The sequence below is a fragment of the Panthera pardus genome, unplaced genomic scaffold, assembly GCF_024362965.1.
Source record: "Panthera pardus isolate Hobbes unplaced genomic scaffold, ASM2436296v1 HiC_scaffold_8, whole genome shotgun sequence".
Taxonomy (NCBI): Eukaryota; Metazoa; Chordata; class Mammalia; order Carnivora; family Felidae; genus Panthera; species Panthera pardus.
This window is the reverse complement of record NW_026527013.1, coordinates 100,788,703-100,805,752: the sequence shown is the minus strand read 5'-3', so window position 1 is coordinate 100,805,752 and position 17,050 is coordinate 100,788,703. Positions and strand designations below refer to the sequence as shown.

At 36.0% G+C, this 17,050-nt stretch overlaps 1 protein-coding gene across 1 annotated transcript in view; it reads left to right on the top strand.

Annotated features, from left to right (window-relative positions):
* The window catches only part of COL28A1 (collagen type XXVIII alpha 1 chain), a 174,193-nt gene that overhangs the window by 40,348 nt on the left and 116,795 nt on the right, over positions 1 to 17,050 (top strand). Inside the window, exons 12-13 of the mRNA XM_053898079.1 lie at positions 11,102 to 11,170; positions 12,238 to 12,306. Coding sequence (XP_053754054.1) covers positions 11,102 to 11,170; positions 12,238 to 12,306 — 138 coding nt within the window. The remainder of the gene's footprint in view (positions 1 to 11,101; positions 11,171 to 12,237; positions 12,307 to 17,050) is intronic.

The following is a 17,050-nucleotide window of genomic DNA, read 5'->3' as shown; positions in this document are numbered from 1 at the left end:
ATCTCCCTTCTCTTAACCTCTTCCATTGTTTTACTCTAGGACATTCATCTATTTCCTGCAGGGTTTTTCTCCACTAAGATTTTTCCTCTTGTGCTACACTCAAGTGTAGGAAACACAAAGTCCTTTTATATACGAGACTTTGTCTTAACCCACTTTTACTTCTGAGATGTTATGAAAACCCACAGAGAAATAGCACCAGTCTTTTCCAGTTTAATAAATAGATATGGGGAGGGTAAATAATCCCCAGTGAATCAAACATTCATCCATCCATTCAAAATAAACAAAGAAGCTCATATCAACGAATAAAGGGAACCTATGTTTCAAGAGGACTGAGGGCAGATCAAACACTTAGATCATTCCATGATTCTGCACCAGACCATGATTCTTGGACACCCTTCTCTTCCTTATCCAACTCTGTTAAGGTTTCACCTCATTTTTTTTGACGCTTCCAAGGACAGTGCATGTTTTTCAAGTAGCTGGTAATCTTTTGAAGAAGTAAATAAGAGTCAAATGTACAAATCCTAAAATTGAAACTGTAAACCTAGTAAACATCTTTACACAACATCCTGTTTTCCTCAAAATGCTCAATGAAAAGAAGTCGATTTAATTTTTTTTAATTTTTCAAATTAGTTTTTAAAGTTTATTTACTTGAGAGAAAGAGAGAGAGAGAGAGAGAGAGAGCAAGTGGGGCAGGGGCAGAGAGAGAGAGGGAGAGGGAGAGAAACCCAAGTAGGCACCACTCTGTCAGTGAAGAGCCTGGCATGGACTCGAACCCATGAACCGTGAGATCATGACCTGAGCCTAAACCAAGAGTCAGGCATTTAACTGACTGAGCCACTCAGGAGCCCCCAAAAGGAGTTCAATTTTGAAAAGAGGGCTGGATGTCAACCTTTGCAATAGCTACCAGGAATGTACATGCAGATATTTTTGGTAGCTAGTAGTTCCTTTTAGCTTCCATGCATTATACCTTTAAACATTGCTAGACTTCTTTCAAATATGAACCACTGGCAGGAGAATTAGACAAATGTGTGCAGGTCCATCACTTTAAAAAAAAACCCGAAGCAGAAGATGTAGTGACAATGGGTCGGGGGCACCACTATCACATGAAAGAAAAAGTTATATGTAACAAAGAAGTATTTGTTAAATGAATGGATGAATGAGTATTTAAATGGAATGAGTTGTCAACAGTATTAAACTGCAGACAAGTGAAACAGGCAGGAGCCCAACAGAGTTATTTAGTTTGTCAACTTTGAGGTTTTTGGAAATCTTTAAGGGAGCAGTTTCAATAGAGATATTGGGGAGGTGACAAAGGAGAAGAGTACAATAGCCAGGAATTCTGACCGTTCTTCCAAGATATTGGGATAATAAAGGGAAACAGAACAGTGTTGACATAACCCATGAAAAGCTTCTTGTGTGTTAAATAATCTAATGTGTTCCTATACTTCCACTTTTTTCTAAGAGAGGCAAGAAGACTCGGAACTTAAATTTTTTTTTCAGTTTCAAATATACAACTTAAAGTCTCATGTTTTCTATAACTATTTTTGCAGGAACCGAAATATAATTAATGAAGATTTAGTAGATTTAAAAATACTTTCTTGTTTTGTTCATTATTTAAATATTTTACTCAACTCAACGTTAGCTTTGTAGGTCAACCTACTAAATGTAACTAATATTTCACTTATGGTTTGGGAGTAGTTCAACACCACAGGTATGAACAACTATGAAGAATTTTAGACTTCTTCCTCCAACAAGCATTTATGTAGTTTTTATTTCAGCTCTCACACAATTTAAAAACCTAACAAAACCTTCTGACATCATGATGTTGCTTTCATCTGTAAAAATCATGATTTAAAATAGGATATAATTCCTTAAAACTTTATAGGACGTAAACCAGGTGAAACATACATAGACATCAACAATCCTGGTATGGAGTAATTACTCAAACAGAAAAGTTTTTTAAGTTCATGGCTCTTTTAATGGAATGACTATATTTTTTGCTTCATGTAAAGCATTTTAAGTCAGGGTACTTGAACATGTCAGCTTTCCCAATTGTCCAAAACCAATAATGGGCCTTCTCGTTCTCCTGGAAAGCTAACAACTTTTATTATTAATTTTTAAAAATATTTATTTATTTTTGAGAGAGAGACAGAGTGTGAGAGAATGAGGGTTGGAGAGAGAGGGAGACACAGAATCCAAAGCAGACTCCAGTCTCTGAGCTGTCAGGACAGAGCCTGACACAGGGCTCAAACTCACAAACCAAGAGATCATGACCTGAGCTGAAGTCAGACGCTCAACGGACTGAGCCACCCAGGTGCCCCTGGAAGGCTAACAACTTTGAACAAGGTTGTGATGCTTGCAAAGCACTGTAAAGGGAAGAATCCCTTTACAATTGTAAGTAAAAATATCTGTTTAATGAAGAATTGGAACCAACCTGCCAAACTATGTGAATATTTTTTCTTCAGAGGGGTCAAAGTTTAAATGCTATTTCTGTCCTGGGCCTAATTAAAGGGAAAAAAATCATTAGTAATCCAGCAGTTGTTGTTGCGAAAAGGGCTTTGACCTACATGCACATCTGCCCACCAGGAGTCTAAATGAGCTTATTAACTCATTTGACATGAGACAGCTGATAGTGACAACTTGAAGAGGCTGCCAGAACATGTGGGATGTCAGCCAATGGCTTCAAGGCAGATGATTTTCATTCCCAAATCTCTGATGCATATGGTTCTCAGCAGGAGGGGTATACTGTGTGTGTGTGTGTGTGTGTGTGTGTGTGTGTGTGCACGCGCGCGTGTGCATGTGCATGCATGTGCACAGAAACTGTCAAGGTAAAGACTCTGATGGATCAAGAAACCCAAACCCAAAATGCTGCCAATATAAAGGTGCTGAGTCTAACCCACAATTCCCAGGCAAGCTGGGCACTAATGTGGAACAGCATCAGGTACTGCAGTGTCTTCTGAGGGATGTCAGAATCTAAAAAACAATCACACGAATGTCCCGAATCCAAGAAAGTTGCAATAGCTTTGCAACAGGGAGTATGAAGTTTATTCCAAGGGTAAGCCTTTTTTATTGTGATAAAATACACATAATATTTATCATTTTAACCATCTGTGAGTGTACAATTCGGCGGTACTAAATACATTCACAATGTTGTGTAATCATCACCACCACCCATGCCCAAAGCTTTTTCATCATCCTAACACAAACTTTGTACCTTTCAAATAATAACTCTCCTTATTTCTCCTGCGCCTAGTCTCCAAACTTACACTTACTCCAAGTGTAAGTTTTTAAAGAAACATATCATATGATCATATGAACCCATCTTCTCTAATAAACTAATGTCCTTGTTCTCAGATTCATGGGTAGAGATCACAGTGAATATTTTCCAGTGAGTCATTTTGTGTTGGGAGAGTCCAAGGAGTGTCCACCAGAGCTGGGATTCTTTAAAGCTATCCTGATGGGCCGCTGAGCAGACTTTCCTCCTAGGGACAATGATACACAATTCTTTATATTTTATTATATATGATGAAGTATGACTTTCCTATTAGATTGAATCATATGAATGTCATTTTTGTAGGTCAACCATGGTTGAATATTATCAATTTCATGCGGTTTAACCTAACAGCAACCAAGAAAATGAGTTGAATTACTAAAATCTGGTACAGTTTTCATTACATTTTCACCACTTTTTTGTTATTATGGGTTTTGTTTTCTTTTTTTGAAAAGCATGAATAAGTGGAATATGTGGACTGTGGTCTTTTCTCTTATCCAACTAGATGATATTCAAAAAAGATTGCAGTTGGAGATTTCAAATAATCATGGTTTCTAACTCAGTGCAGTTGGTTAATAACTGATTTATATGTAGACCTACACTGTGTGATTACACGACTACCAGTTATAATTTATGTTACCTTTACCACTCACTTAGTGACAACACTGACCCAGGTAGACTTAAATGCCTGAAATGAAATGTGAATTGGCTTGTAAAAGTATATTTTCTCTTGGTTTGCATTTTATTTTAGAGATCCTCTGTCTTCATATGATGGATCTTCCACAATGCATAGACTGTAGCTATCTGACTTTTGTGTTTTTCATCCTGTAACAAAGATATGAATTTAGTCTGCAACCAAGTGATTTTTGAAATAATTCAAGAAAAGAATCGAAAAGTCTCAAGAGGCAGTCTTGCACTGGCTCTAAAACCAGACTTCTGGGGTTCAAACAAAGCCCTATTTTGTATTAGCTCCATTATTTTGGCAAGTACTTATCCTCCCCATGCCTCAGTTTTCTCATTCATGTCATGCGTTAATAATAGCACCTACCTCTAAAGAGTCATTTTAAAGACTATATGATTTAATCATAGTAAGTGCCATATGTGTTGACAATAATTAAGCAGTTAAGTATTTTAACAACTCTCTCTTATTAATGTAGAACAAGTCTAGCCTAAAATGTTTTCTAAAAATAAGCCACTTATAACACTTCTCTGAAATAAGAGAAATTAGGTATTAAAAATAGAGCTTGAGTTAGCAAGTATTTGATAAATGTTAGTTTTCTGCCTCCTAACACCTGCTTTTCTTTCTTTCTCCCCCAAAAAGGACCTTTTTTTGCTTTTCTCCCAAATCTTTGTATGCAGTCATCACTGTGCTGAGTTTCAGATAAGACTGTATCTTGGCTGTATTTTGAACCATTCTGCATCATTTTCCTCCATTAGGAAAGTATGAGAATATTTGTCATAAGACTTAAAATATTAAAGTTGGTGCTACACATATTTGGGAAATGATAAAAAAAGAAGTTGCTAAAATGTTGTTCTCATGTTAAGATCCTAAAGTATGATTAAATTGTTCATAACTGAATTATTCAAGAAAAGGTAAATTTCTGTCCCCCCAAAATTCAGAATTTTGAACAACATTTCATTGTTTATTATCTTAGGGCAAGGAAGATGTTGACTCTGGTTAGAACTGGTGCCAGGAATAAGGCATGTTGGGTTTCTTTAGCTGAGCTTCCCATACAGTGTAACCTTAGTCTGTCTTTTGGGATTTCATTGTGACTTCGACTGAAAAAAAAAAAAAGTTTAATTGTGTCTGGGTAAGTTTTCAGGAGAAACTGTGTAATAGGTACTTTAAATCACTTTGTAATTTATGTACAGTTGCTCTTGGTTGAAACCTAAGTAAACCAGAGGGAACCCCAAGGGAGCATTTCTAGATTTCCAGCTTCCCCAGCCCAGACCTGTTTGGTTTCCTGTTTTGATCACCTCCAGCAGCTAGCACAGCACCTGCTTCCAAGTTGCAGCTCAGTAAATGTTTGCTGCATGGATGGTTGAGTGAATGTTATCAATTAGTTAACCATTGACAATGCAAAACTGAGCAAACTCACATGACATCCTCCCCACAGTCTAGGGATAGATGTTAACTGAATGCAACATTATAATTATAATGAATACTCAGAAAAAGAAGAAAATGATGCAATCAGTGCTGCTAGAATAGGGATTTCACCTGATCAGAGAAGCCTTCTCTGAAGCTGTGCTGCTTAAAATAAGATTTGAAGGATGAATAAGGATTAACTAGGGAAAAAGGGAGGTAAGAACATCCTAGATAGACTGAGTAGCACATGCTAAGATCCCGTGGCAGAAGGGGGCCTGGCAAGAAAGAACAAGGAATGGAACAAAGGCCGATGCTGCCAGGGTGGTGAGTGAAGAAGCAACTAGTTACAGATGGGAATGAAAAGACTGTGGGACACCATGCAGGGGCTCGCAAGCCTTGTAAGGAGCTTTGTCTTTCCACTAAGAGCAAAGGGAAAGGCCTTGAATGGTTTCATTCACATTAAAAATCAAAAGATTGGACTGGCAGCAATGGTGGGGGTGGAGGGGAATAAATTAAAATGTGCAACAATGTATGTGTGTAGGGTACTAAAGACTTTGTTGTAATCTGTGCAAGAGGTGAGATTAATTTGAAGTAGACTACAGAGGCATGGTAGGAGATTAAAAATGGTAGATAGATTTGAGAGAGATTTAGAGGGCATATTGAAAAGAGTTGGCAATATATTACACATGGTAGGTAAAAGAGTGAGAGATGTCAAGAATGACTCCTTGTTTGGCTTGACTCATGGAGGGATTGTGGTGCTCTTCCCAGATAGAGAATGCTGAAAGGTGATCAGGTCTGTGAGAAGAGTATGAGTTTGTCTTTGGAAATGATGGGTTTCTTTTGAAATTCTCTTTCCTGACTTCTATCACACTGCGTTTGTGAGTTCCCATTTCTTTTTCTCAAACTGCCTTCCTCAACTCCCCACAAGACATTTCTATGTTCTTCCATTCCCACCCAACTTGTATGTTGGTACTCTCCATGGTTCTGACCTAAGCTTCTGGCCTGCTTAGTCACTAAACCCACCCTGTTCAATACAGTAGTCACATGTGGCCATTGAGCCCTTGAAATATGGCTAGTCTAAATGGAGATGTGGTATAATTGTTAAATATACATAGGATTTCAAAGACATGTATTAAAAATAATAAATAAAATCATTGATAAGGTTATTATGTTGATCACATACTGAAATGATATTTTAGATATATCGAATTAACTAAAATATGTTATTACTTTTTTAAAAAAGTTTATTTATTCATTTATTTTGAGAGAGAGAGAGAGAGCATGTGCATGCATGTGAGTGGGGGAGGGGCAGAGAGAGGGAGAGAGAGGAGAGAATCCTAAGCAGGCTCTATGCCCAGCATGGAGTCTGATGCAGGGTTTGATCTCACGAACCGTGAGATCATGACCTGAGCTGAAATCAAGAGTAGGATGCTTAATTGACTGAGCCACACAGGTGCTGCTGTTATGATTAATTTTTTTTAAGGTGACTACTAGGAAATTTAAAATTACATATGTGAAAAAATAAATAAAATTACATATGGGGCTCATTGTATATTTCTAGTGGATGGCTCTACTCTAGACAGTGACCCTATTGTTGCCTTATTTCTGTCCGTTTGAGCCCACAGAGCTGTTTATTGTCCCCAGAACGTTTCACATCATTTTATGCCTCAAACACTTTCCTTTTCCTTAACTTTTGTTCCTCTTCTTTTATGCCAGATTAGATATGATTCCTACTTTTTTTTGGTTCAGAGAAAATATCTCCTCTACTATTTGAAACTTTTCTCATTCTTTAAGGCAGAATTAAACACTTGTGTCACAGAGTCTATCATCCTCTGTTAATATCTTTATTATAGCTCATTCACACGCTTATATTTTCTTTTATATTCATTTGCCTCTCCAGCCAGATTGTAAGTGTCTGCAAAGTACAGGTGTGATCTGATTTATGTCTATAATTATGTAACTGGGTACTCAGTATGAGGGTGGTACTCAGTGAAAGTCTGATGAATAACAATTGAATCTACACATATTAAATAGTGATCATATAATTAGTTATGACTTAGATGTTTTATAGATAATATCTTGAATCCTCTCAACAACTCTGCAAGGTAGATATAATTATCCTCATTTTGCATATGGAGATCTTGCAAAAGCTCAAACTGTTAGTAAATTATAGAGCCAGAATTCAACTAGACCGAATGAAAAAAGCCATGTTTTTTTTCTGTGATTCTATGCATACTGAAAAATTGATTAAAAAGTAGTGATTATAGCCTAAATTATAAAATAGGGAAAAATACCCATTTCCTAAAATTGTTAGAAGATTAAGTGACATAATGTATATAAAGTGTCAGGGCAGTGCTTAGAAACGCTAGGTTTTATTAAACATTGGCTTCCTTCGATGTTGAGGCCCATAGCACAGACATCCTTAATTTCTTTTTTTAAAAATTTTTTTAATGTTTATTTATTTTTGTGAGAGAGAGAGAAAGACAGAGTGCAGGCAGGGGAGGGACAGAAAGAGAGGGAAAGACAGAATCCAAAACAGGCTCCAGGTTCTGAGCCATCATGGTGTGGGGCTCGAGATCGTGACCTGAGCCAAAGTCAGATGGTTAACCAACTGGGCCACCCAGGTGCTCCTAGCATCCTTAATTTCTGAGAAAGACCAAAGTGTTTTACCCAGCCTCCTCTATGCCCCTACACATGCTTACACTCATATGAAAGTCATGTGAAACAGACCACTTCCAGGGCTATCCACTTTAACTCAATCTTCTTTGTATATGCCTCTGATGGTCAAAGAAAGTGAAGTTGAGAAATAACAAGTAGTACTGAGGCCATTCAACCTTTCTCTGTGTATTTGTGCTTATTGGTGAAGGGTGGTAGAAATAATGGCAGAAAAGGAATCAAGCCTGGAGGCTTACCAGGGCTATGTTGCCTTGGTGAATTTCCAGAAAATCATTGTGAGTATTCTCAATGATTCTTCTCTTCCTTTTCTCTTACCCAGCAATGCTATGTTACAATCAGGACCACTTTCTTTACCACCTCAGGAAACTTTGTAGGAAAGGGGAAGGAGAAGTATGAAAGGGATAAACATTAATTGTAGGCCAATGCTGGTCTGCAGGCCTATGTGGAGGTGCTAAGCTCCTGAGAAGTAAATTCACGCAACTGAAATGTGAAGATGTGTTGCTACTGAGCTGTGTTGAGGAAAGGGAAAGAGATTCCTTTATAACCTTCAGATCCCTGTAACTTCCCTAAAAAAAGCAATATAGAGAAATTGTTCAGTTGCTATGGGTACTTGACCAAGGCTAAAGGAAACTCATGGGTTTCAGGGTAAGATAGTTGCTCTCCTATTGATTTTCCTGATACACACATTTCAAGTTAACAATGTCCCTAGTTAGAGGAAACCTTCTCACCAACCCGTGCTCTTATTTATTTTAGATCAAACATACAGAAAAGTGATACATAATATATAATATTATATAATTATATATAATATAATATAATATAAATTATATAATATATAATAATATATAACATATAATATAATATAATAGTATATACTATGAATATAATATAATACAGTATAATATAATATAATTAATATAATATAGTATAACATAATATTTAAAAGCCTTCGGATCCATTTTAGAACCAAACAAATACAAATGGGGCAAGGAATGAATAGAAAAAGGGAACTTAAGGCCTTATGTTATTATTATTTTAATGGTGTGTTTTACCTCTTAAACTAGTCCTTTGGGTTTAGGGACTATGTCCTAAACTTTTCTATACTTACTTCATTACTGTCCACATAGTAAATGCTTGCTATTCCTTTGCTGAGTGACGGAAGCTGTCACCCATTCACACGGATTAAGGATGTATGTAGCACAAGAAGTTGTAGGGAAAAGATTCTTTGAAATGAAAATTTTGAACCTACATTAGGAAACTGAATATTCTCTAGTACTTAAATCAAACTTTGATATCAAGAAGACAGCTTCAAATCTGGGAGAGCCTGATTTGTCTGATATTATACATGGAGAAATTCCAAGGCCAAGAACATGTGAAAAATAAGAATGGCAATTATCTGGCTGCTCCAGAAAATTTAATATGCATAGAAAAATTCGTAAAACTTTGATTTTAAGGGAAAAATGCAAGTTTATTTATCTGCCAGATTGACTTATTACAAGAATGAACTGAAGGAAGATACCTTTAGATACAAGCCACTTAAATGCCAAAGCATCATAAACTCTCACAATCAACTGATTTTGAGACAGGTTTTCTTTGTTATGATTTTGAGCCTGGGCTTATCTTTTGGGGGGCTGATTTGACTCTGACCCTTCTTCCTGTCTCTTCTTTCCCCCCTTTACAATTGATTAAAGCCCATAGACTTCCTTAAAGTAAGGCCTCTACCATATCAATAGAAATTGCTTTAGTCACTAAAGAGTCCCCTTCAAAAATCACAAGCCTCCAGGGAAAATTGAGGCTTTAACATTGGTGAAAATTCTTTTGTTTCCCTCAATCTGGAGAAGGATTGTTTCAACTTCTTGCCCCATTTTACGGTTAATTGATACAAGGTTGAAGAGAAGAGAGAAATCTGTAAGTTGGATGAAATTTTAAATAGCAAGTATTCATTAACTCAAACAGAACAGTATTCAGAAACCTTCCTTCCCATAAATTAGAGATATGTGTGTACATAAAGAACTAGAAGGAAATGCCCCAGAAATTAATAGTAGCTATAGACAGATAAGTTAAAATTTTCTATGTGTGTATGCCTTTCAATATGTGGCAAATTTCCTATAATGAAGGTGTGTTATTTCTGTAAACAGAAACAAATTAAAAAAAGAGATTGTAATCAATAGCCACTTCTAGTAAACAGAAGGTTTGAAGGTGGGTAGCTCAATGAGGTTTTGTTTGATCAAGTTCAATGAGGTTTTCCAGGAGCCAGGCACTTAAAAATGTTTTTCTGCATGGTCCTCTTCAATGGTTGGCATTCAGCCAAGAGATTGGCTGCCTCAAATTTACAAGATACCTATCGCATCTCCAAGTAGGAAAGAAGAGGCAGGGGCAAAATCTTTTCTCTTTGCACCTAATAATGTCACCACATCTCATTGGTTGGTACTGAGCCAAAGAACCAACCAGTGGCAAAGGAACAGGAGATGGTAGATTTGCATTAAACCAATTATTATTCATCCTGTGACCCTGAGTATAAAGAACAGCTTTCCATTGACATGAACAGATCAGAGTTCCAACAGCAGGGAAGGAAAGAGGGCAGGAGATGATCATTGGGTAGGAGACAAACGTGTCTGTCAGAAGCACATAATAAAGACTTGCTGAACAACAAGTGAGGGCTGCAGTGCAACATGCATCCTGAAAACGTTTGCTTTTGCGGGCCTCTTCTTCCATTTAAAAAAAAAAAAGCTAAAAATTATACATTGCAACTGAATTGGGATAAAGACAAATTTAATCCAGAATGAATTCATTGTCATATATTCATTATTTTTTTAAAATTTGTATTCCGATTTTAAACATTAAAATGGAAACATTTTCATGGACCCTAGACATTGTGACTACTGTGTTCAGTGGTTAATTCAACCCTGAGTCTTGTTGTCCTTCCAGCTGGATTACAAACACTTTGAGGGCAGTGACTGTGTTCTAGATTTCACTGTTGCCCTCAAAATTCCTACCACAGCACTATGCTCTAAGAGCTGTTCAACAAATACTGTTGAGTTGACCTAACATATAACTGTTTCTTCTTGTAGGGTGAACCAGGTCCCCCTGGTCCTCATGGTCCTCCAGGAGCCCCCGGTATTGGACAGCAAGGAATTAAGGTAAAGATTCTTGTCTTTTTCCCTATTTATGAGTATTAACTTTATTGTTGGGCTGGAGAAGCTATGATTTGAATCCACTCAACCTTACCCTCTAGATACAAAGAGGCTGCCTGCAGAAGGTACTTACAGTCTGGGTTCTTGGACACTGCAGTGCTCCAGGCAGGGGCAGTTACCACAAGAAAAATCAATGTATTTTTTATTTGATTGGTATGAAAAATTTGTCTTGTCTCCAAATAAATACCCACCTTATTGCCAATGTACATCTAGTTCTATTAATTTCATGGAATGTAAATGTTAACATGCAAAATTGTTACTGGGACGTGAAGCATCTTAACACATAAACTATCATCTTCTCACACTAAAGAAGCATAGAAGGGCAGAAACCAGGAGGACCACAACACTGAACAAGTAAGTGTTGATAGAAAGGTTTTTAGGGAACTAGAAAGTACTGGAACATCCAACACGTTGGAGTGCTCTGCATCATGTAGGATGTCACAGAGCAAAAGTGCTTATTTTAAATGGCTTTTCTATGTCATTGGGACAATAAGACTTTGTTGCAGGAATAAAACAGAGAGCAGCACAAAACAGTGCACTTCTAATGAAGTCAAGTATCACCACGGATGGTATTTAAACAATAAGCATATTGAGACTCTAGAGAAAGTGGAGTTTATATTGGCAGAGTTATCGGACAAGGATTCTGAAGGAGATCAAGTGTGAAATAGAATTGAAAAGAGAGGTAAAATGGAACAGAGTGGGTAACATTCCAGGATGGTGGCAAGGGGGGCAGGGAACGGCACAAGCATTGTTTGCTTGGTCATCTCCGTAACCAAAAATGAATCGAATAGAGTCTATCCTGCCAAATACTACACAATAGCTTCTGAAAGCTAAAAGTAGTGTTCACTTAAATTCAAACCATTTTTCCTCCTCCAGAATTTTTTTTATCTTTATGAATGTGAAAAGTTTGACTATTTAGCCATTATTTTTGTTGAAATCTCCAGAGTATCTTGTGGTATGTTTATTCTTTATTTAAAAACTCAAACCTTCATTTGATTATTTCTTTCTCTTAGGGGGAAAGAGGTCAGGAAGGAAGAACAGGAGCTCCAGGACCGATTGGCATTGGTGAACCAGGCCAGCCAGTAAGTATCAAGAAATTCTAGATGGAATAAAAAGGACAAATACAGTTCTTATTTGCTCTTTGTAGTTAGACTAAGTGGTTAAATTAAGCCATCTTGTATCTTTGGGACAGCAAAAGACAATAAATATGCAAGGACCAGATATGAGTGTTATTTTTCATACCACTTGATAGAACCACACGCATACACATGTGACATATACGACTGGCTTTCTCTTACCATAATCTCTTACAAGATTGATCAGCTTGTCCAAGAAGGAAAGAGATCTCATGTGTCAAAATTTCCTAGGATATAGGAGAACTGGATTTAGGCATAGGTCTATACTTTGTAACTGACTTTCCTGTAACCATGAAAAATTACTGAGAATAGGACCTTGTTCATAAGCTAATTTATGGGTAGGATTGATGAAGGTAGTCAGGTGATACCTGTGTTATTTGCAGCTTCTAACTTATGTAGCTTTGAAGTTTACTATTTTTGCAGAAGAAAAAAAAAGTGTTTCTATCAAGAAATCTGGAGAAGAAATGAATAAAACATGACTATTCTAGTATAGAAATTCTCTTAACTTTTCAAGTAATCATTATTCTCCCAGAAAAGAATAGTAACTAACTCACTGAGGTACAAATTAAAACAACTGTATTGGATTGGGAGAATTAGTATTGTTAAAATGTCCATACTACCCAAAACAATCTACTGATTCAATGCAATCCTTATCAAAATTCCAATGGCATTTTTCATGGAAATGGAACAATCTTAAAATTTGTATGGAACCGTAAATGATCCTAATAGCCAAAGCAATCTTGAGAAAGAAGAATTAAGGTGGAGGTATCACACTTTCTGATTTCTAAATATATTCCAAAGCTATAGTAATCAAAACAGTATTGTATTGGCATAAAAACAGACACACAGACCAATGGAATGGAATAGAGAGACTAGAAATAAACTCACACATATATGGCCAATTAATTTCCAACAAAGGAGCCAAGAATATACAATGGGGAAAGGACAGTCTCTTTAATAAATGGTGTTGGGGAAATGGGACAGCCACATGCAAAAGCATGAAAGTGGACCACCATCCTCCACCATACACAAAAATGAACTCAAATGGCTTTGAGTCTTGAATGTAAGACCTGAAATCATAAAACTCTTGGAAGAAAACATAAGCAGTAAGCTCCCTGACACAGGTCTTAGCAATAATGTTTTGAATTTAATACCAACAGTAAAAGGAACAAAAGCAAAAATAAACAAGTTGGGACTATATCAAACTAAAAAGCTTCTGCACAGCAAAGGAAAACATCAACAAAATAGGCAATCTACTGAATGGGAGAAAATATTTTCAAATCATATATCTGATAATATCAAAAATATGTAAAGAACTCATACAACTCAACAATAACACAAAAATTCAATTAAAAAACAGGCAGAAGAGTCGAACAGACATTTTACCAAAGAAGACGTACAGATGGGCAACAGGTATATGAAAAGATGCTCAGCATCATTAGTTACCAGAGAAATGCAAATCAAAATCAAAATGAGATATCACCTCACACCTGCTACAATGGCTATTATCAAAAGTACAAGAAAACAGGTATTGTTGAGAATGTGGAGAAAAGGGAACCCTCATACACTATTGATGGAAATGTAATTTGTATAGCCAATGTGAAAAACAGTATGGAGATTCCTCAAAAAATTAAAAATTCTATTACCATATGATCCAGCCATTCCACTTGTGGGTATTTATTCAAAGAAAATAAAGTCACTAATATATTGAAAAGACATATGCATCCCATGTTCATTGCTATTTATAATAACCAAGATAGGGAAACAAACTAAGTGTTCATTGATGGATAAATGGATAAAGAAATTGTGATATATTTATAGAGTATATCCACATATATATGATGGATTACTATTGGATATATATATAATGGATTACTATTCAATCATAAAAAAGAATGAAGTCTTGCCATTTGCAACAACATGGATTGACTTCGAGGACATTATACTAATTGAAATAAGTCAGACAGAGAAGGGCAAATGCCATATGATGTGGAACTGTAAAAACAAAAAATCAAACCAGTCTTCTAGATAGAACAGGCAAAATCAACTTTATTTTTATATTCTAGTAACAGACACATAGAAATAAAAATTTTAAATACAATAGAATTTATAGTCATTAAAAATAGAAATACTTGGGTATAAATTTAATAAAACATGTATAAGCTTTATATCCTGAAAACTTCAAAACACTAATGAAAGAAATAAAAGAATATTTAATAAATTGAGAGACATACCATATTCATTGATTGGAAGACTTAACATCATAAAGCTGTCAATCTCTTTAAATTGATATAAGGTTTAATGCAAGCCTTTTAAAAAATCCCAGTAAGATTTTTTTAAAGGTATGGACAAGATTATTTTAAAATCTGTATGGAAAGGCAAAGGAGCTAGAATAATTAAAACAATTTGCAAAAAGAAGAATAAAGTTGAAGAAAGGGTTTAAGATTTATTCTCATAACTACAGCAATCAAGACTGTGCAGTTCTGACATCATAGAAACATGATCAGTGGAATAGAATAGAGAACCCAGATACAGACCCACACACTGATTTTTTTATTTATTTAAAAAAATTTTTTTTAATGTTTATTTATTTTTGAGAGAGAGACAGAGTACAAGCCAGGGAGGGGCAGAGAGAGGGAGACACAGAATCTGAAGCAGGCCCCAGGCTCTGAGCTGTCAGCAAAGAGCCCGATGTGGGGCTTGAACCCATGAACCATGAGATCATGACCTGAGCCAAAGTCGGACGCCTAACTGACTGAGCCATCTGTGCATCCCTTGAATTCATTTTTTAATAATTGTTTTACTATACTTATATTTTTAGTGTAATATTCTCTTCTTGTATTTTATATTCCTATTATTAGACCATTAAGCATTCAAAGAGACCATTTTTTGGTCTCTATTTTATAATTTTATTATTTGACATTTTGGGGAAAATTTATGTTATATAGGCTCACTTTTATTCATTGTCAATTGTTTTCTTATATGTTTTGTACTCTGGCATCTGAATTCATGGTCATCAGGTCTTTACCTGTGAAAATCTTAAGTGTTCTGGGTGGAGGGTATTTGAGAGGAATTTGCACGTACACCTCTTAGGTACTCCTCGGATATCCTTGATACTAATGTCTTGACTAGGTGTTCCTGGATCACCTATATGATGGCAGTTAAAACTACAAACCCATACATAGCACTGGAGCAGGCTTGGAATTTTTAGGCCCATTTAGAGCCTAAGTGAGGGTAGACAAGATTCCTGTCTTTCATATCGCTGTGTTGACTAAATGGCTTTTTTCTCAACCCTGCCCTTTCATTGACAATATGTAAGTAACTTTGAAGGTCCTAGCTTTCTGTGGGGATCTCAGGTCTAATACTCTCCTCATTTTCCTTTGAGTGAGCCAAAATCTTTGCTCCTGGTTCTCTGTCGTAGGTTTTCTAGACTTATTTCCACCATACGACCACACGTTTCCACCCAGAACAACCACAGCATCAGTTTCTATGCGCACTACCCTAGCGTTCAGCTCTTTTTGTTTTGGAGCCCTGTGACTTCCCTTACCTATTTATTTTTGGATTTCAGCTCTGCCTTTAAAATTTATTTTAAAGAAAATTTGTATTACTTGCCTTTTTGTTTATAGCTAGAGAGTTTATACAATATTGCTAGAACATGAAGTTCTTGTTTGTTTGCTTTCTAAGCCACAATTATACAAATCAGAAAGACACCATGAAGTCTGCAGTTCAAGTGGGAACTGAAATCATTACAAAGATGGGGAGGATTGCAAATAATGTATGCAAATGTTGTACCAAAATGTCATAATAAAAATCCAACACTGAGTTTCTGAATTATTTAGAAGTAACATAAAGACTTACCTTGGGACTGAGAAAGGTTCTGCTGAAAGTCTCTTACCTTTGTTTCTTTGTCTGGATGATTTCAAACGGTGCCAGATTTTTTTTGTTTGTTTGTTGTTTTCTTTTTGTACAAGGATATTGAGAACATTGTTAGTAAAAAATACCCACTAAAGTAGAACTATAAATACTTTGAAGTTAAAAATTATATAAACAGTACTGTTTGAATATTATGGGCAATTTTTATTATTATTTAGCACAGTTATTTTTAATGCTTGAAATGTATATTAAAGCCACTTTTACTGATTATCTACACTAGTGAGGTTATTAAGAAAAGTAATATGATAATGGATGATCACATTTTACCTCATTAATGTCTCAAATAAAGCATTTCACTGATCAGACTGTGTTAACTGATAATAACAGTCCTTATATTTTTTTTATTAGAGGCATTCATGAGAAATCAAATAAGTATGCCATAATTATAATTGATTTTCATGGCTTTTGAAAAGGACACTGTGAGTTTTTTATAGAAGCATTTCTGTCTTTTAGAAATAATCCATGGGTTCTGTCGTAGTAAAGTATAGTTCATCTACCCGAGTACCTGCTCTTTCTCTTAACCAAGCAGTCACCTTTCATTCTGCTTTGCTGTAAAATATGAGAATACTCTGATGATACAGACTGTTCCTCTGACGGTTGGCAATAATTAAATTTTGGATCACTGTTGTTTTAAATGCCTTTAAGCAATTACTCACAAGTATTAGTTCTCTGTTCTCTGCAGCTTGGAACACATGGCTCATCAAAGCCTCCAATGTTTTCAGTCTCATCTTGGCTGGTGTACTCTAGAAATGCAGAG